Raw genomic sequence first — 21,452 nt, 5'->3', positions numbered from 1 at the left:
TTCCTCTGCACTCATGCATGTGAATTTGCTCCTGTCTTTATGGCCACCATCTTAGAGGATAGCCACCCACCCAGCCAGTCCTTAGTCCTGCCCACAAGGCCAAGTGCAGGTTCTGCTGGCAGGTGGTGGAGATGCTGGTGACTGATTGGATCTTTCCACTGGCCAAGTATGTACTGAGCTGCTACCCCACACCCTATGAGCACACACGATTGTCATCTGTCAAGTCAAGAAACAAAACAGAACAGAAGCCTGCTAGAGGGCTTCTCCTTGTCACCACCAGGAAGAGCATGGGTCTCAATCACTTCTTTGGGAGCAGGTATGAAAGGAGAGGCTGTTTCCAGGCTCTGCACTGGGGGATGAAGGGCAGAGCAGAACCCTGCGTTTGAAGCAGGGTAGCCCTGTTAATTTTTGGTAGACCTTACTAAAATATCATGGTTAATATGACCATGAGTTTAGTTTAGCTTTTCAAATACTTTGACTGGAAGGAGGAAAGTGTCTGATGAGGCCTAGGTTGTGGTGTGTGTCAACTGGGCTGGCTGGCTGTTCCGGGAGACTGTGGTTGTGTCTGACCGATTGGTAAGTGGGGCTGTTGGCTATGGTCTTTCTGTCAGTCCGTGGTCTTTATGCCACTGCACGCATCAGATTCTCATCTACATATTAAAAAAAAGAAGACAAAACAGACAAGCACAGGCTTTGAATAATAGAGGTGAAAGTGATGTTTTTTTCCACTTTTTCCGAGTTTGCTAAGATAAATATTGTGGTTAGCATGGCTGCTGCTGGGTGGATTAGCAAAGGTGCCAATCTACTGCCTCCTGATTCCTTTTTTTCTTCTCTCCCCTCCCTCCCCCACCCCTGCCTTTCCAATCCAACCAAATACTTTCAACTTTGGGTTACAGTTAAGTCTAAATTGCTAGATTTAAAGTTTAAGTTATTATGTAGGCTAAGCAATAGAAATCAAGTGAGCTTTCATCACATTGTTTTCAAGGTGGGCCACCACCCTCTCTCTCCTCAGCTCTTCAGCTCAAAGCTTGAGGGACAGAGCGGCATGTGCCAGGTGTAGTTCAACCTTTAGGGTTTTTTTTTTTTTTGATAACTCTTTTTGAAAGATTTGTATACAATGTGTTTTTCTCCTTCTCTAACTCCTCCCATATCACTGTTCCGTCCCCATTCAAATATATATATTCTTTTTCTTTATCTCTCTCTTTAAAATAAAAATAAACAAATACACAGCAACAACAACATAAGAAACACAGACACCAACAAAAGCAGAGATCAAGATAAAAAAACCAAAAGGCCAATGAGACCAAAATGCCCAAGCAAAATAAAATGGGACATAAGGTCTGCAAAAATACCATTGAGTTCATGTTGTGCTGGCAGCGGCTCTGGGTATGGGGCCTGCCTTGAGTATAGCTGAGTGGGACTCCATTGGAGAAAACCGCTTTGTTTTTCCTTTACCAGTGGGATCAATTGCAATAGCTTCTTGGTTAGGAATGGGAGCCCTTGTGGCTTGAACCCATGCAGGCCCTGTACGTGCTGTCCCGGTCTCTGGTTGACGTGTGCATCAGTCCTGCTGTACCTAGAAGGCACTTCCCCGAGGTCACCTGTCACCTCTGGCTCTTACTGTCTTTCTGCCTCCTCTTTCACACAGATCCCTGAGCCTTGAGGGGAGTGCTCTGATGAAGTCATCCCACTGAGGATTCAGTGTTCCAAAGCCTTTCACTCCCTGCACACTGTCCAGTTGTTAGTCTCTGCATTAGTTACCATCTGCTACCGGAAGCTTCTCTGAGGAGCCCAGGCGAGGCACTGATCTATCAGTATATAGTATGTCATTAGGAGTCATCTTGTTGCTGTCCCATAGCAGAACAGTAGTATGTAGCTCTCTCAGCTATATACTACTCAGCAGTGTCAGACAGACAGCAGGGTCTGTCTCGTGGGGTCGGGGTGGGGGGTGGGGGGGCTTAAATCCAACTAGACAGTGGTTGGTTGTTCCCGTCACGTTTGTACCAAAACTGCACCAGTATGTTGTGCAGGTAGGTCACTGTTGTGGGTTGTAGGGTTTGTGGCTAGGTGATAATGATGATGACCTTTCTCCTAGCATTCAGGGGACCTTCCAGTACCATGAACACTGTGCTCAGTAGGGGTGAAGCATCTAGATAGATACCAGCTTGGAAATATCTGGGATAACTAACTTAGCAAGTAGAAAACTTGTAAAATAAAACCTTTAAGATATCTAAGAAAGAATTTGAAGCAGACACCAGAAGATGGAAGGATCTCCCCATTCATAGATCAATAGGAAAAAATAGTGTGAAAATGTCTTCCTATTTGTCTAGTTACTTTTTCATTGCTGTGAAGAGACACCATGACTACGACAGCTTAAAAGTGGAAGCATTTAACATGGGGCTCGTGGTTTCAGAGGGTCAGAGCAGCCATGGCACTGGAGCAGTGCTGAGAGCTTACTTGTCGAGACAACCAGAATGGCTGACATACCCTCCAAGGCTTCACGTCTTAATCCTTCTCAAACAGTTCTACCAACTGGAGACCAAGAGTTCAAACATAGCAGCCATGGGGGCCACCACACACCAAAATCAATCTACACATTCAATGCAATTTACATCAAAATAAATCTCAGAAATTCAACTGTTAAGCAATTTCAGTTTTGAATTAACATCAGGAGGTGCCCCCAATTCATAATGTGTCCTTAAGGGGTCTAGCTGTGCATGTCGGGATGGTAGTTCAGAAGGATCAATGGGAAAGAAGGGCAGTAGCTCCCTTAGTTGACCTCAGCTCTAGACTGGGGACATCTGGTCTTAGGGAACCGCTGTACAAAAGAGCCCTCCTGAAGTGGCTAGTTCAGGGTTAGCTTCAGCCAAACCTAACGCTGCGGACCTTTGCTACCTCTCTTGATGCTTAGTGTAGACCAAACCTTCAGTCCACTTACAGAACCTGTGACTCTGGGGTTCTCTCTCCTCTTTGGGCTTGAGTAGAGCTCATTCTGTGGACTTGCCAGGGCACCATGCTCCACTTTTTGTTTTTCATAAATTTGGGGAGTTTCTCTATAAATAATGTTCTTCCTGTTAATATTGTATTAATAGGTGACATTTCTGTTCTGCCTGCTACAGTCACTACTAGATTAGCCACTACACACAAGGGTATGCTGTTCCGTTTAGACTTTAAGGGAACAAGGAAAGGAGCCCCATGCAGGCCCAGCCATGGAGTAAACCTGGGAATGTCTTACTCTGACACTGTATCCTGATGCCTCAGCAGGAGCATCCCCATGTCCATCTGTCTGACTTTCCAGTTATCCACAGAGAATCAGTTCACGTAACTTTTCAAGAACAAGGCTACATAGAGAAACCCTGTCTCGGAAAAAAAAAAAAAAAAACCCTTCTGTGAAGATGATGTGCTCTTTAATCCTATTACACAATCCACTCAGGTCCCAGGATAGGGACTGTCACCTGTCACTCATGTCCCAGGATAAGGACTCTTACCCATCACTCATGACCCGGGATGGGTACTGTCACCCATCACTCACGTCCTAGGATGGGGACTGTCACCTGTCACTCATGTCCCAGGATGGGGACTGTCACCTGTCACTCATGTCCCAGGATGGGGACTGTCACCTGTCACTCATGTCCCATGATGGGGACTGTCACTGTCACTGTCACTCACGTCCTAGGATGGGGACTGTCACCTGTCACTCATGTCCCAGGATGGGGACTGTCACTGTCACTCATGTCCCAGGATGGGGACTGTCACTGTCACTCATGTCCCAGGATGGGGACTGTCACCATCACTCATGTCCTAGGATGGGGACTTCACTCATGTCCCAGGATGGAACTTGCTTAGTGGTCCCTTGTGTCTTCTCCATGAGGAAGCTGCTCTTGTCATCATCTTTCAAAAACAAGAAAGACAAAGTTCAGATTGGTAATTTGCCCAAATCAGAGTTGCATATGGCAGAGGCAGCGTGAGGTTGGGTCATTGGATCTGAAGCCTGGAATTTTGTAGAAGAGCTAGATCCAAGTCAGAGACTGAGAGAAAGACAGAAGAGTGAGCGGCTTTGTTTGGGAGCACTGTTTTCTCTCCGTGCGCCCCAAGGCTCTATTCTGCCTCGTCTGCCTGCCCTAATGTTTTTTTAAGCACAGTCTTTCTAGGGTGAAAAGCGCATCCAGGTTGCCTGGGTTCAGGGCTCGGCTCCTGCCCTCCAGCCTGTCTGTCCCACAGGAAGAGCAGGGCCTGAGGCCAGGAGCCCTTTTCCAGAACAAGTGACTGGCCTGGGCTGGCACTGGCCGGTACACCATTTAAGCAGCTACGCAGGTTCCGCGTGGAGCCGGGGAAAGTGACTGTTGAGGAGCCCTGGCTCACGCTGGGCCTCCATCTGTGCTCCATATCATCCTCTTGGCTTTCATCACTCTCTAAAACTTCCCCATCAAAGACTTTACAGGGGCAAGTTAGCTCTTTATGGACATCGTCTCCAGTGACTCTTTGGATATATATAGGTAAAGAATGTGGAAATGCCTGTGGGGTGAACAAGCTGTACACACTCCCCAAGTGAAAGTCCAGATTCCACGAAGTGCAGAGGTGTGTTTCCACTTAACTGTAGCAGCAAGCCGCTTTCCTGTTCAGGGGGAGATGGGGCTGTTTGTTGCCTTGTGGAATTAACAGGGCCAAAGTTCCGTGTCTTCAGTTTCATTAATCTGTGAGGTGCGTTCTGCTCTGTGGGAGGGGTTCTCCCTACCTACAAGTAGGCACAGTGAGCCAGGTACGTAATCCTGAAGCAGCTGAGGCAGGAGCATCACAAGTTTGAGGCCAGCTTTGGCACATGGAGACCCAGTCATTCCTAGTGTGGTCAGGCACTCTGAGCATTCCTGGGGTCTTTGAGGAGTTAAGAGGGTGAGATCACGCTCGGAAATATTGAGAGTCCTCGCCTATCTCTCCCTTCTCACAGTGAGCCCATATACGCTGACGTCCCCACTCTGCCAGCTAAGGGCACGCGCACATATGCTTTACAGTTTCCTGTTTTAATTTATGACAGTGTGCATAGTGTGTTTGTAAGCATGTGTTCATATAAATATATACATACATATGTAGATTTCATATGAATTAAATTCCTTGGAGAGTCTTGATAGTTTTAAGAATATAAGACAATTCTGAGGCCAGACTTTTGAGAGCCTTTTGGCTTAGTAGCTAAAGCTAAATAGCCTTCTTTGTTGTAGGTGTTTGTTAAGGTTTTATGAGGATCTGAGATTTGGTAGCTATATGACAGGGATTTTGTTTGTCTTAAGTAGGGAATCTGATGCAAATAAGAGTCAGGATGGTGTGTGGCCCTTCAGAAGTGTATCCCAGGTTCAGAGAAACGCTGTGGAGGATTATAGCAAGGGTCTTTGTTACTCAATAGACTTAAATACTAGTTTTTGTTTCTTACTGAATACTACAGAACAAACTGCTTCACCTCTCAGAGTTGTATAGGCTCTGCTTTGGCACATAGAAGGTCCTCGGATATATTGGACAATGCCACGTCTCTGAGGGATCTAGATTATTTGTACTGAGCAATAAAGTCCCCACTGTGCTGACTCCTGAGAAGAAAGGATTCCCTTCAGTATCTCATGGAAGGCTGGCAAGATGGCTCATTATGGGGGAGCATGGGAGCACATACTGGACAACCAGTTCAGTTCTTGAATCCTATTTACATGCATACACATTCACTAAATACATAAGAAAACTTTAGGCTTTCTTATGTATTTAGTGAATGTGTTTAAAAAACCATAAGGCTTTTTAAAAACCTCATAGGAAAGGCAGAACTCCCATTTACATGCCTACTATACATTTTCCCCTATATACTTATTGAGAATGTGCCAGAAATGAAAATGAAATAACTGTTGTCATCCTTTAAAAGACAGTAGTCCAGGCTCTTCCCTGTTCCTGGGACAACCCCATCTCCTTGTGCAGTGCCAGCCTCGTCTGGTAGACAAAATGGTGAAGGTTGGTGTGAACGGAGTATTGGGCACCTGGTTACCAGGGCTGCCTTCTGATCTGCATCTGGCACAGTGGAGATTGTTGCCATCAACGACCCCTTCATTGACCTCAACTACATGGTCTACATGTCCCAGTCTGACTCCACCCATGGCAAATTCAACAGCATAGTCAAGGCTGAGAATGGGAAGCTTGTCATCAACTGGAAGCCATCTTCCAGGAGCGAGATCCTCCTAGCATCAAATGGGGCAATGCTGGTGCTGAGTATATTGTGAAGTCTACTGGCATCTTCACCACCTTGGAGAAGGCTGGGGGCCCATTCGAAGGGTGGGGCCAAAAGAGTCATCATCTCTGCCCCTTCTGCCAATGTCCCCATATTTGTGATGGGTGTGAACCATGAGAAATATGACAACTCACTCAAGATTGTCAGCAATTCATCCTGCACCACCAACTGCTTAGCCCCCCTGGCCAAGGTCATCCATGACAACTTTAGCATCGTGGAAGGGCTCATGACCACTGTCCGTGCCATCACTGCCATTCAGAAGACTTGTGAATGGCTCCTCTGGAGAGCTGTGGCGTGATGGCTGTGGGGCTGCTCAGAACATCATCCCTGCATCCACTGGTGCTGCCAAGGCTGTGGGCAAGGTCATCCCAGAGCTGAACGGGAAGCTCACTGGCATGGCCTTCCGTGTTCCTATCCCCAGTGTATCCATTGTGGATCTGACATGCCGCCTAGAGAAACCCGCCAAGTATGATGACATCAAGAAGGTGGTGAAACAGGTATCCAAGGGCCCACTGAAGGGCATCCTGGGCTACACTGAAGACCAGGTTGTCTCCTGAGACTTCAACAGCAACTCCCACTCTTCCACCTTAGATGCTGGGGCTGGCATTGCTCTCAATGACAAAGTTGTAAAGCTCATTTCCTGGTATAACAATGAATATGGCTACAGCAACAGGGTGGTGGACCTCATGGCCTACACAGCCTCCAAGGAGTAAGAAGCCCTGGACCACCCACCCCAGTCCCAACTCTGCCCCCCACACTGAGCACCTCCCTCCCAGTTTCCATCCCAGACCCACATAATAACAGGAGGGGCCCAGGGAGTCCTCCCTACTCTCTTGAATACCATCAATAAAGTTCGCTGCACCCACAAAAAAAGACAGTGGTCCAGAGGGTCATTTTGGGGGTTCAGCCCTTTGTAAACATACTTACTTTGGAGTTGGCTACTTTATGCTCTGTGACACAAACATAGTTGAAATTGGAAGTGCCTTCCTTAACTATAGGACCTCTCTATTACACAGGCCCCTTCTGAGACCCCTGAGAGCACCCCAGCAATGTGTTACATGGTCGTATTGCTCTAGTCTGTTGTGTTCTGCAGAGGTTAGATATTCAGTCTCTGGTCAGACCAGCTTTCTGCTTTGGCTGTCCTTCTGTCTTACATCTTCAGTTTGGTGTCTCAGGAGTGGCTGAGACTAGATCTTCCCAAGATTGCATGAGGTCGTCAGTGGGAGCAGCAAGCTTAACTTTTCCTGGTCTCACTTAACAAATACCGTGTGACGAACCTGAAGTCTGTGGGCATCGGTCCCATACTGACCAACAAAGTGTGCTTTACTAAATGTAGTATTTAACATAGTGAGTGTGTGGCTGAGTCCCTCCAGCCATTTCACAACAAAGTGGGATTGGAACAAGGACAGTCGAGTTGTTATTTCTCAGTGTGCTAGAAAATCCCACATAATCAGACCTGGAAATCTGATATTTGCTCTATAAATTGGTCATGCTGAGAAACCAAACCTGGTGAGTCAGGGAGAGAGGAAGGCAGCATTCAGTCAGGGGCGTGTGGTGGGCTCCATTGGGTACGTTCCACCCACCACTGGCTGGCTATGGTTCTGCAGGGATGGAGGCATCCTCAAGCAGGAGCTGAGATTCCTAGCAGACCTTCAGGCCAGTTTCGAGTTGGGTTCACTGGTAGAAAAGCACTTTGCAGAGTATTCACCATGGAAAGTAAGTTCAGGTAGTAAAGCAAGGCCCTGAGACTGTGGCCATCTGGACTTTCCTTGTGTCCCCGTTGGGAGCTGGAAACAGCTGAGAGCTGGCATGTCATAAAGGTTTGAGGAAGATAGTGCATTGGTGAGACCGTCCCCTCACCCAGCTGGCACCTCTGCGTGTAAGAGTCCCTGGTGGAAGCTTCCTCTCCACCTGTGATAGGACAGGATGCTCTGACTCCTCACAGACCTTGGTGAGTGCTAAAGACCTCTTTTTATTCTTCTTCCAGAATCTCTGTGGCCCAAAATCCGTGTTCCCCTGAAGGTTGTGAGGACTGCAGAAAACAAGCTGAGTAATCGTTTCTTCCCTTATGATGAAATCGAGACAGAGGCTGTGCTCGCCATCGATGACGATATCATCATGCTGACCTCTGACGAGCTGCAGTTTGGTTATGAGGTGAGGCTCTTTTCAGCAGTCCACTGGGAAGCTGAGCATTTCATTCTCTACATCTGTGATTGCCCAACTGTCTGTCATGTGCCTAGAGTGGCCTGTACAGCTATCCTTTACGTCCTGGGGGCCTCCAGTTCTCCAATGACAGATGTCCATCTTGGGAACTCCCAGCGAGAGTCCCAGAGGATATTTCCTGAAGTCTTTCTATAGCATCACACAATCTAATGGGTATTTCCAAGCCTCATATTCATCCGCCCTGGCCAGGTGGGCTCCACAGCAGTAAAAGCATGAATAAGTCCAGACGTGGCAGCGCTGGCAAGTGCTTGGAAGGCACCCTCTGATGGCCTGTGCTCTGAGCTTTACATGGGCAGACTGGCTGCCTGTCTCTGTCACTGCTCCTTTGGGGCAGCTGATGGATTAGGCTGAGTTCAGGGGTTAAGCGTGGAGCAGGCCAGGCCTCTCTAGGGGAAAGTGCCAGAGTTGAAGCCTGTTGTGCAGCTGTGGGAGCTGATGAGGCCTGTCAGGGAGGATGTCAGCAAGATGGCGCTGGCAACAGCGAAGGCCCACATCTGACAGAGCCGTGGGGACTCAGCCTCTGACATACATCCCATGGCCACTCTGCCTTTGGGGACAGGAGCTGTTTAAGCCAGCCATAGTACACATCTTTAATTGTGGTGGCAGAAGAGGCATGAGGCAAAGCCAGGAGGATCTCTCTGTTTGAAACCAGCTTGATCTACATAGCAAGTTAGGGTCATCCAGAGCCACTCAGTGAGAACCTGTTTCAGAGAGAGGGAGAGAGAGAGAGGGAGAGGGAGAGGGAGAGAGACAGACAGGGAGAGGGGAAGAAGAAGGCGGAGGAGGGGGAGGAGCAAGGAAGGACAGCCTATCCAAGGCAGCCGTAACTCTTGCATATATATTTATTATATAGATTTCTTTTGGCATCTTTAAAGATTGATTTAAGGGGAAGAAAGAGGAACATACACTACCAAAAAATTAAAAGCTAAAATTTCCCCATTTTGTGTTGCTTTTAAATATAGTCTTACTTGAGTATAAGAAGCCATTGTGACGTGGATTAACATGTGGACACTCTGGTTAGGTGTTCAGCCAGGGAGAAATAGTGGAGTGTCTGGCACAGCCTGCCTTTTTTTTTCCCCCATCTTTTGGTTTTACCTTCAGTCATAGGAAGTGGCTTAGGTCATTATACTTAGGATATGAGTGACATTTGCTATATCATGTGTGCTGGCCACTTTCATGTTACCTTGACATAAGCTAGAATCATTTTGAAAGAAAGAGTCTCAAATGAGAAAACGTTCCAGCAGATTGGCCTGTTCGCTAAGCTTTGGTGCATTTTCGTGATCAGTGATTTCTGTGAAAGGCCCAGATCATTTTAGGAGCTCTTGGGCCTGTGTGCAGGCCGAGCAAGTCATGAGGAACAAGCCAGTAAGCAGCACTCCCTATGGCCTGCACCCTCCCGCTTCAGTTCCCGCTCCAAGTTCCTTTCCTTGCTTCCATGGATGGTGGAGTACAAGCTGAAAAGTAAAATTCACAGTCTCCTCTCCGACTGGCGTTTGATCATGGTGTTCATCCCAGCAGCGGGAACCCTACAACACCACTTTCCTGCTTTTGTAGAAAGAAGATTGCAAAGTGTTCCTCTAGACAAGCCAGGGGAAAAAGAAATCTCTCTCTCTTAGTACAGTTCCAAGCTGTACCTGTTTACTCAGTTTTTGTTTGTTGGTGTTGGTTGGTTGGTTGGTTGGTTGGTAAAAGTGCTGTGGAAACAGGAATATTCAGTGATGTTGCCCAGGTGGGTACTTTAAACACATAGACTTTTTGTTAAAACAAAATATTCTATTCGAGGCAAACTGGCTTTACACTATCTGTTTGTTTAATGGCATGTTTTGTTTTGTTTTGTTTTGTTTGATATGTGATCTCATGCACCCCAGGCTGGCCTCAAACTCACTATGTGGTCCTCCTTCCTTCACCTCCCAAGGTGTGGGCACATAGGTATGCACCACCACACCTGGCTGAAAGGCTTTAAAAAGAACAGAAATACAGCTAGTTCTAGAGACTCCAAAGCAAGTACCAGAATTGACTTGCCTCTAGCAAGAACCTTATGATTGATGTTGCAATGGGAGGAGCATATGTGAGAGAAGAGATCACATGTCAAAACAGGAAGTCAAAGATCAGCACAGGGGTCAGGTCTTAAAACAGCTCATCTCCACAGAGCACTCGGACCTACCAGAATCCTTTAATTCCTTCTGATGACTGTGCCCCATTGACCCCAGGACCTCCCACCAGGCCCTGTCTCTTAAAGTTCCCATATCACCTCTGTATTGTTAAACCAAGGGCCAGGACTCTACCATGTGAACCATTATGGGACAGACCCTATCCAAGCCATAGCAGCACCTGCCATGTCACCCCACCATTCTTCCCACAGCATCTAAGGTCTAGAGCAATAAGAACACAAGTCTACACAAATGCCTGTACACTGATATTTATAGATGCTTTATTCAGTATAGCCAGAACCTGAAGAGAAACAAAACCATTGCCAGTCAGTCCAATGGAGAAGCAGACAACATCATGTCCTGCAATAGGAATTGACTAAACAGTAAATAGGGTTTGTTGGAGGAAGAGTTGGGAGGCATTGCATGCTGGGGATCAAATCCAGAGCCAGGCCAACATTCTACCACTGAACTACACCCCTAGCCCTCAATAATACATCAGAGAAAATTACTAATATATGCAACAATGTGGATATTTTTAGAATAATTATGCAGAGTTCATGAAATAAGATGAAGAAGAGAACAGAGTTTATGAGTTCACATGTATGAAATTCTAGAAAGTGGAGCATGATGGCAGATCCGTGTTTTATCTAACTCTGGTTCCTAGTGCCAAAATGGCAGGCATGTGCATCCATGTTCAGCTGCTGCTGTTGCTGCTGTTGTTGCTGCTGTTGTTGCTGCTGCTGTTGTTACTGCTGCTGTTTCTGTTTTTGTTGTCACCGTTGTCACTGTCATTTTTATCTAAGTGTTTGAGATCCAACACTCTTAACCTCCTAAGCCAGCTCCCTGACTTCTAAAATTTAAATGAGAATAGAATAGCCTTGCAAAAACCAAACATTTTGAGAAAATAATATTGTAGCACTTAAAAACTAAGACTTACTATAAAGTCACAACAATCAACACACTGGTCATTCAAATTTAGACATATAGGTCAGAGAGATAATTAAGAGTTGAGAAATGGACCACTGTTGTGCGAATAGGGAAGGAGAAACATCTGGCCACCCCAGATGTGACTGAAAGACCAAAGCAAACATTCCATTCAAGTCTATCTTGGTGATCCAATGAATTTATTTTTGGTTACTTACAGTAGCCTGGGCAACTTACCAGTACTACACTACTCAAGAGTGCATCATTGCTCTGGCAACCATTAACTGCCTATCTATTGTTGAAAGAGAGAGCACAGACCTCATGAGCCTCTCTGACCCTTCATAATGGAGTGCTAGTCAGTCCAGTCTTGTGAAGGTCTTGTGTGGGGTAGTCACAGTTCCTGTGGATCAAAAGGTCATTGCTCCACAATACTTAAACACATGGCTAGATAATTGCCAACAAAAGAGCCAAGTTGGTTTAGTGCAAATGATAAGGTCCTTTTACTCAATGCTGCTGCAACATATTCTTATAAATGTTTTAAACAACCAATCTGATACTGTAGGTAGGTAATATCTAATTCAAAGCCAGCTCTACAGCATACACCTGTAATCACAGTACTTGACTACGGCATGATGATTACAAGTTTGAAGACAGCATGGACTATATAGTGAGTTCCAGGCTAGTCTGGATTATAATGAGTGAATGAATGAATGAGATTTGAAAGTTCCAAGCTTAGAAAACAAAAATTACGGGGTACACTTAAAGCAGTATTTAGAAAAAAAAATCATAGCACTAAATTACTGGATTAGAAAAGAAAGAAGTCAGCCGAGGGCGGTGGTGGTGCACGCCTTTAATCCCAGCACTTGGGAGGCAGAGGCAGGCAGATTTCTGAGGTCAAGGCCAGCCTGGTCTACAAAGTGAGTTCCAGGACAGCCAGGGCTACACAGAAAAACCCTGTCTGGAAAAAAAAAAAAAACAAAAACAAAAAGAAAGAAAGAAAGAAAGAAAGAAAGAAAGAAAGAAAGAAAGAAAGAAAGAAAGAAAGAAAGAAAGAAAGAAGAGAGAGAGAGAGAGAGAGAGAGAGAGAGAGAGAGAGAGAGAGAGAAAGAAAGAAAGAAAGAAAGAAAGTTAGAAAACCAGCCAAGGAATTAACATGGCTATACTTGGCTCTATGAAAAGATTAACAAAATAGGTAACCCCCAAGTTTGGCCACCTAAAAAGAAAAAACACAAATTGTCATTATCAGGAATTGTAATAGTTTCATTATTAAATGTTCCCTTTCTCCCCTCCTTCCTCACTCTCTCTCCTCCCCTTTTTTCTTCCCTTCCTTTTCTCCTCCTTCTTCCTCTTCCTCTATTTCCCCATCCTCCTCTCCCCTCCAGCTCTCCTCCTGCTCCCTCCTCCCCATCTTTCTCCTCCTACTCATCCTCCTCTCTCAAGAACATGAAGCCCCTCCACCACATACTCTCTAGTCATGATGCCTTTTCTAGTTCCTGGAGCCAAGCAACTGTGGGTTGAAATCTGGGAAGCCACGAACCAAATAAACCCTTTCTAGTATAGATTGTTTCTGTCAGGCATTTTGTCACCTCAAAAGAAACTAATACAGAAAATCGGTACAAGGAGTGGGGTTGCAGCTTGACTGAACCCAGCCATTTGACTAATCGTCCTTTGGAGCTGGTATACATGAAGATTTGCAGGAATTTGGAGAGGTAAAGAAGCTCTAGAGTGGTGTATGTAGAGCTTTATGGGCTGTTCAAATGGATGCCCAGAAAGGTAGATAAGAGCTGCTGAGTTCACGAGGCTTCAGAAGAACAAAGTCTCTGTCTAGAATTAGACCAAAGCCATTTATATGACATTCTTGCAAAGAATTTGTCTACATCTTTGTCTGTGCCCTAAAACTTGGTTGAGAAAATTTCCAGACAGTATATTATCAGACTGTAAAATAGTTATTGGTTGCTGCTTTCAGCCAGACTTATAGCCATAATCAGTGACAAAAAGCAGAATAAAAGATCCAAAACACTGCAATCTGGCCAGAACAAGCGACAGTTTGAAAGTTGCAAACAAAGAGGGTATGATTGTTAAGATTAGTATCATTAGGAAGAAGCCAAGCTCTTTGTGCTTAAACAATAGAAAGACACCCTGAGGGAGAGCACCTCGGGAGTTGGCCAGGCCTTATCCACCACAAGCTTCCAAGATAAAGAATTATAGACTCATTTATAAGACTTTTCCTTGACAAGAGCATGCCTACAGGGCTACATAGAACCATGTTTTAGTGGAAGACCTTGGTGCTGTCCGCCTGATGCTGGTTTTGCAGGGAGGCAGAGTAGGGGGGCGGTGCAGGGGGCTACCAACCCACCATTCAAAGGAATGCTGAGGGGCCAATGTATGGAAGGTTTGATATTCTAGCTGGAAGCTGCTACGAGGGTAAGGAAAGTCTCTTTGAGTGTGACACTGAAATATAGTAGAGACTCAAGGGTGTTGAAGTTACCAGAGACACACAGGGCAGGGCCATGAGGGAGGATGCACACTGCAAGGTGGTAGAGGGAGGCAGCCTATTGGAGCACACAGTCCACTGCCAATAGCCAGGGTAGCAGAGAAGGAGCTGCACAAAGTAGCGTTTGCCATTTTGCATCCTGCTTTCATTGTTGCATGCCGCTTCCTATATTTCTGGGATGGGAATGTTTATTCTGTGTCATTGGAACTTGCTGTTTGCTTTACAGCTCGTGGCTAAGCATTTGCCTTGAGTCGTAGAGGAGACTTTGAACTTTTAAACAATGTTGGAACTGTTTAGACTTTGGAGACTCCTGGGGATGGACTAAATAAGTTTTGTATTATGAGATGGTCATGAGCCTTTGGGCCCTGGGGCCGAATCTAATGGCTTGGCTATGAAATGGGTCTCCAGGCGCTAGTGTAGACACTTGGTTCCTAGCTTGAGGTGCTGATGGAGCTCCTGGGCTCTTTAGAGAGGTGGAGCCTAGGCTGAGAAAGTAGGTCACTTGGCATGTTCCCAGGAGCTCCTTTCCCTCCTGCCTCTTTCTATCCTTTGTTTCTGTGGCTGTGACATTTTACCTCTGCTTGTGGGGTCACAGCGCCATAGCTTGAAATCCTAGAAACTGTGAACCAAAAATAAATCCTTCCCCCCTTACACTGACCTCTCAGGCATTTTTAGGTAAGATATAGGAATAAAAGACAGCTAAGCTTTGAAGAGTTTGGAATGTAGATATTAGTCATTAACTTTAAAGAAAACTAAAATTTATATGAAAATTCATAGACAATTATAATTTAAAATCTATGTTAAATTTAAGGTGTGTATGTGTGTGTGTTTACATGTGCAATATTTTGGGGTATGTGCAAATATATGTATGGACACATATATGGGTATGTGAGTGCACACACTTATAGAGGTCAGAGGTCAACCTCATCTTGTTTATAGATAGGGTCTCCTAGTGAGCCAAGAATCCAGGTCTTTGTGTGGGTGCTGGCCAGTCAGCTCCAGGGATCCCCTTGTCTGCACCCAGTAATTCCCTGCTTTCTGCTCTTGGCTATGGATGTAAATGTGATAATCCAGTTCTCTCATGTTCTTGCCACTGTGTGTGACTCCCCAACATGGCAGACCGTGACCTGGAACTGGAAGCCAATGAGCCCTTTTTCCTTAAGTTGCATTTATCACAACAGGAAGAAGAAGTGAAGACAAATGTAATACCAAGAATGTTCCTAAAACTTTTTATCATCCAGGCAAAAAGATATTTGAGAGGCATCAACACCCAGGGGAGGAAGCAGCTACTGGGAGTGCTCTGATGAGCAGCTTGTGCCGGCCAGACAAGGGAGAACCGGGAGCCACAGCATAAAAGAAGACACAGAGAGGATCAAAGTGGAAACGATGGCCTAAAGCTATAGCCCCTGAATTCAACACTGTATGGACTTCTTAGGAGAATGGCGGGGTGGGCAAGAGCCAGTAGGCCCAAGCATGATCACTAGCAATTACTCAGTATGGCAACAATAAAGGCGATAAGTTGTACAAAACAAAAACAAACCAAACAAAAGAGTAGCTTTGGGGGCCTGATGGGCCTGCAGGGTCATCACAAAGTATTTAACAGTGCCATTCACTGGAGTTGCAGGGGGAAATGGGTAAAAAGTGTCTGAGGAAATAAGCGCTGAAGGGCGCTGAAGGCCGGGGGCCATAGCAGGAGCTGTCGTTTCTATAGTGTATAATCATGTGTATATAAATTACACAAGCTAAATGCATCGTAGCAGTATTCCTGTGTTCAAGTGGTTCTCAGAAAGCAACATTCGAAAAATGAGTGTGTTCACACGAGTGCATGTGGAGGGGACAGCGCACTCAGACGTGCCTTGGGGACGTGCTTCTGTAGCTTGGGAGAGGTGTCATTGGCGATGGTGGCTCTTCCCCCTTCTGTCTTGCTCACTTCATCCCCAGGCAGGGCCTCACGGGCTTGCGTTTGCCTTCCCTAAGGCGTCCAACAGTCAGACTTGCTCAGCTGCCTCGGGTTTGTTTTGATAGATTATGTAAATGTACAGTAGCTTCTAGAATATGGGATATGGTCCCTTTTATTCTTGATTTTGGTCATTTCTTCTCTCTTCGACACCTCTCTCCTCTTCCCACGGGGTCTTGAGCTGTAGCCTAAGCTGTCCTCTGCTCATGATCCTGCAGCTCTGCCCCGACTGCTGGATCACAGGGATGCAGCAGGCTCAGCTCAGACCTGCTGTCATGCAGGCTTCTTTCACACACACTGAAATTTCCTCTTTGATTGCTATGTCGGGTGTATTCTGAAGTTTTCTTTCATGGTGTTTATCTGTGTGTGAGTATGTATGTGTGCGTGTGTGTGTGTGTGTGTGTGTGTGTGTGTGTGTGTGTGTGTGTGTAAAGAGTAACAGTTGGAGCAACTATGTGATACACAGATCAGCAGCACCTTGACTAGATAATGAAGGAAGGGCGCCCAGGTTATATTATTATAGACAACAGACTGAGGTCCCCCAGGGCCTGCTTTGTTCACAGTTCTGACACTACTCAGATGTTGCATGCAGACCAGACCCCAAAGTTGTACTGTTCACAAGTGATTGGGCATGCTAAGGCAGTGCACGCCAAAGATCAGGAAGGCTTGAGTGACACAGACCTCTGTGAGGAACCTTCACGCCAAGGGTTATAGGGCAGAGAGTGCAGGCCAGCTCTTAGAACACACACTTCCCAAAGACACAAGATTCTCAGGCGGTGAGTGATGGAGGCGGTCTCCCCCGTATCATTAGCTTGGAAACCAAGTGTCAGCTCTGCAATTTGTTTCCAAGAGGAAGTTTGCAGAGCCCTGTGGTGCTCAGCCTGGCCTTTGCTGAATCTCAGCATAACTAGCTGATATTAAACACAGGTGAGGCTCTCACGCCAGGTGTGACCAGCCCTGGCCTCACAGCTGATCAGGTGGCAGGCTCAGATCTCTGTGTGTCATGTGTTAGCTCTTCTAGTTGTGCTCAGGAGAAACATACTGAGACTGTGAAGGGACCTCAGAGACCACCCTATTTCTCCATGCTTTGCTGCCAAGGACCTGGAGAGCTACAGAGAAGTCAGTTTATGTCTTTAAGACCAACTGCTTTGTGACACTTTGTGGTATAGAGGAATAAGGCCTAGAGCATGAGGCTGAGCCAGTTTTCCTTCCAGTCCTGTGACCCGAGTGCACAAACATTTGGATCCAGTGCTAGAAAAAAATCATTTCCTTGGAAGAAAGCGTGGGTTGTTTGCCTGTCTCCGTGGGGCCACTTTCCCTCTTGGAAGGCAAAGGACCCTGGGAGAAGTTCCCTTCCCTCTCCAGCCCTGCACTCAGGAGCTAGGAATGATCGTCTCTGGCCCTGCGTGTTTCTGACTTGTTTGACAAGCTCTAGTGAGCTACCAGATGGGAGATTCTTTTCAGCCTGGGATAATTTATTTATCTGTTTATGTATTTTACCAGGAAAGTATCTATTCAGTTCTTGATACTCATTTGCGAGTGACTCCTCAGGGAACAGTAGCCGTGTATAATGTTACTTGGTTGTTTGATATTTTTCCCCCCATAGTCTGTCAGCTTTTATTTCAGACACTAAAAAGCAGGGAAATAAAAAGCAGCTTATTCCTGCTCCCCTCCCCCACCTCTGAGAGACAGTTTAAAACATGTGCTTGAAAATGAGCCGTGGAGACTTGGCTGAGCGCGCAGACCTGTGGATTTATTTTTCCTTTCATACTTTGATCCACATTTCCAACCATAAAAAATTATTAGTGCCACTTAAGTGCTGGACATTTTTCACCTGAGAGGTGAAATGCTCTTGGCTAATGATGTTGGCTATAAATATAGAGTTAGGGCTTCATGCAGGAGTGGGAAGGAACGGAGCGGCTGTGTGCTGTCAGGCACGGGGCCAGCGCTCAGCGTCCATAGATGGCGGAGGCCGCTCAAGCCTCTCGGTGCTAATCACTTGTGAGAACTTAATTACATCATGTTTTTCACAGCTGCCCAAGGTAATGACAACTCTATATTTTCTAAAGATCATGGAGCACAGCTAACAGTCCTGGCTCGACCCATTCTTTTCTCATAGCTCGTCCCCACTGGTCTTCCTGAGGTAGGAGTCACCCAGAGGAGGGCTCCAAAGTGAGAGTGAGTGTGGGCTGTGGGGTGGGCTGAGGGGCTTTGTTAACAGTGGACATTAGGTAGCAGGCAGTTAGAGGGTCAGCTGAGGGAGGGAGGGAGGGAGGAAGGGATGGACAGACTCTTAGGCTAATCGAAGCGTCTCCTGGGAGGCGTGTGTTAAAAGAAGTTGATCGCAGGATAAATTTGTGGTGACAGAGACTGGAGACAGGAAAACAAGGGAGACCCAGGTGGTGAAAGCCTGGAGACTGGGTGTTGGAATGATGGGAGAGCCCAGGAGAACTAGCCCGCTGGCCCAGAGTATGGACTTAATGAGTGGTGGGGCACTTGGCTAATTGAATTCATCAGAGGTGATATGACAACGACATTTATATTTTAAGCATAACTAGTAAAATACAGCCAGCTATATGTGCATCCAGGGACAAAAGGAGAGAGGACGCAATCTGCAGTTCTAAATAGTTGTTTTTTCTCCTCTTATTATAAGGCTACAAAAGGAACCTGTCCACCTAAAATTAGATTCTGTTGTCAGTACCTTCAAAAGTGAAGCAATCATGTAAAAGATAACTATGATCTCCCTATACTGGTGCCAATCCACCCAGAGCTTTGAGCTGTCCAGAGTCTGGGAGCAAATGAGTGCAAAGTGAGTCTCATGTGCTCCTCTGCCTCCTGATTTGGAAGTGACTGCTTACCTTCCTAGGAACCCCAATCCTAGTCAGCCAGGCTGGTCGGAGATCCAGGAGACTCTATAAAAAGACTTTTCTTTATGGCACGTCCTACTGTGGGCTGGGAGCAGGCTCAGCCTTTGAGTTATGTAGGATAAAACTCAGCTTCTATAGCTGAAACAATACGTAGGGATCCGTGAGGGAATTGAAGTAGGGTCGTTTCTTCTCAGCTGGAAGTGACAGTCACCATCAGGAAGCAGGTGGCTGTGGTGGCACAGACACCTTGTCCCATGCTCACAGCAGTGAGTTAACAGAACAGTGAAGCTATTCTGCGGAGGCCACGAGGCTAACACTCCTTATGGAGGAGTTGGGAGTCACAAGATGCTCCCCTGAGATTGAGGTCACCACTGCCTTGTCCCAGCTGCCATGGCCGTGGGTACTGTAGTATGCAAGAGGTGGAAGGTTGACTGGGCGGGTGGGGCTTTTCAGCACTGCAGCCATTAGTGTTGTCTGTGCTCCAGTGAGTAACCAACCCCAGACAACTCCCCAAGACATCCTTGAAAGAAGGCAGGACACCTGAGTGAGTAGACTTTTCTTCTGTCTCCCCAGGGAACTCACACAGCAAGGCATGCACCACACTGGCTGAAGAATTTGGGTACTGGAGGCATCACAGGCTTTGGTCAGAATCAGTACCTCAGATCCCTGGGCTTTTTCTGGATCTGGTCAGTAGTGACTGGTTGTATTGAGAACTGTCTCCAGTTACTTTATTGATGGTAGACCATTACAAGAGCCCACATAGCTCCTTTTCCTGAGTCTGGACCCAGCATCAATACTATACAGTAAAGGGCATCTATCTGCCTGTCTGAATATCTATCTGTTACCTCTGATTGTTATTTTTCTTTTCTTTCTTTCTTTTTTTTGAGACAGGGTTTCTCTGTGTAGCCCTGGCTGTTCTGGAACTCACTCTGTAGACCAGGTTGGCCTTGAACTCAGAAATCCTCCTGCCTCTGCCTCCCAGAGTGCTGGGATTACAGGCGTGCACCACCACCACCCGGCTGTTATTTTTCTTATATGATCTAAGAGTTGCTCTCACCATGCTCTTGTCTTTAGCAGACAGAAGGGACCTCACTTCCTCAGGCAGACATGGGAAGGCAGTGGTCAGAGGCAGGATCTGTCCTGTCCACAGTATCTCCAGCTCCTGTTGAGGCCCAGGCCCAGCCCCAGCCTTGTCCAATGTTCACTAACCTGCCTCCCTTATGAGTGTGTGGGAAGGAGCCACCTTGGACAGGAAGACCTACAGTACAAGCATGGGCCCTCCTCCTTGGGACAGGGACAGCCCGCAGACCTGTTCACCCTTGCACTGATCTACACCTGCATGAGGCAGGAGAGAAGGTGGCTCACTTGTGCTGCCAGGGCTGTGAGCACTGCTGAAGGAGCATCAAGAGACGAGCCAGAAGCTGAGGAGGTGCTGAGAGACACCGTTCTGTGGCCTGACTTTGCCAAGCCCTTCTGAAGCACCCAGGCCCCACTGGATAAAAAGTCAAACAAAAATATTAAGGGAAGGAAGTAGAATATATATGCCAAACATTGAAATAACAGCCAACCCTTTGGAAAAGCACCCAGGTGGGAGATAGAGTGAAGTGGTCCTGTCCTCCCACTGAGCAGCTGAGGGCAAGTTCAGAAGACATAACCGTAAATGAAGCATCACTAGAGAGCTGTCCCTGTCCCAAGGAGGAGGGCCCATGCTTGTGCTGCAGGTCTCCCTGTCCAAGGTGGCTCCTCCCCGCACACTCATAAGGGAGGCAGGTTGGTGAATGCTGGTCAGGTCTGGATCTAGGCAGCCCTGGGCCTCAACAGCCCATGCTCACAGTGTAGAAAGGACAGTTTTAGGTATTGCCTGTGTGATGCTTGAACACCCCTACCGCCCCCCTACCCCCACCCCACTGAGCAGGAGCTAGCTGCAGTGATACACAGCCCTGAGCAGACTCTTGTCTCTGAGGGTTATTGTCTCAAGTCTGCCTGTTGTCTCATTGAGATTGATCACAGGGAACTCTGGCACTTCTGGAATTCAGAGTTTCAGACTCTAGCTATGGTTTCCAGGTGAGAGGGACTTCTCTTCCAGGACTGCTTATCTGCTTTGATGGTGATAGAGATGCTAAACCCAGGAGCTCAGGCAGAATGTGGTGTAGGGACAGGGGAGTGTTGTAAATGCCACACACAGCACTAGGCACTGAGCTGCCCAGCTCCCCGTGAGCAGTGTCTGGAGTTCCCAGGAAAACCACACGGGTCTTCGCAAACATGAGACCATGCCTTTCGTTGTCAGAGCACACGACTGTAGCCTGCCAAGTTCCACATCTAAGACAGGCTATGATCCCTGTCACACCAGGTGCCATATGAAAGGAGGAGGGAAATGCTGAAAGGCTCAAGGTGGCGGCCTCTGTCCTTGAAGATGCCCAAACTGTGGGGTGAATCTCTAGAAAGCAAGACAAGCTCTCCATCTGATATGCACAGCTCACTTCTCAGATCGTATGTACTTCTTGCTGCCTGGAAGTTGGTGCCTAGGGTTCTCATTAATCATGGCTGCTGTATATTTGCTACTGTCTGCTGGCTGGTTTAGATC

The 21,452-nt window shown here is 46.8% G+C and overlaps 1 protein-coding gene across 1 annotated transcript in view; it reads left to right on the top strand.

Moving 5' to 3' along the window:
- The window catches only part of Ext2 (exostosin glycosyltransferase 2), a 135,702-nt gene that overhangs the window by 89,534 nt on the left and 24,716 nt on the right, over positions 1–21,452 (top strand). The window contains exon 10 of the mRNA XM_052183056.1: positions 8,241–8,407. Within this exon, the coding sequence (XP_052039016.1) occupies positions 8,241–8,407 (167 nt within the window). The remainder of the gene's footprint in view (positions 1–8,240; positions 8,408–21,452) is intronic.

The sequence above is a fragment of the Apodemus sylvaticus genome, chromosome 5 (assembly GCF_947179515.1).
Source record: "Apodemus sylvaticus chromosome 5, mApoSyl1.1, whole genome shotgun sequence".
Classification (NCBI taxonomy): Eukaryota; Metazoa; Chordata; class Mammalia; order Rodentia; family Muridae; genus Apodemus; species Apodemus sylvaticus.
Note: the sequence above shows the minus strand (reverse complement) of the source record. Positions and strands in the feature narration are given on the sequence as shown.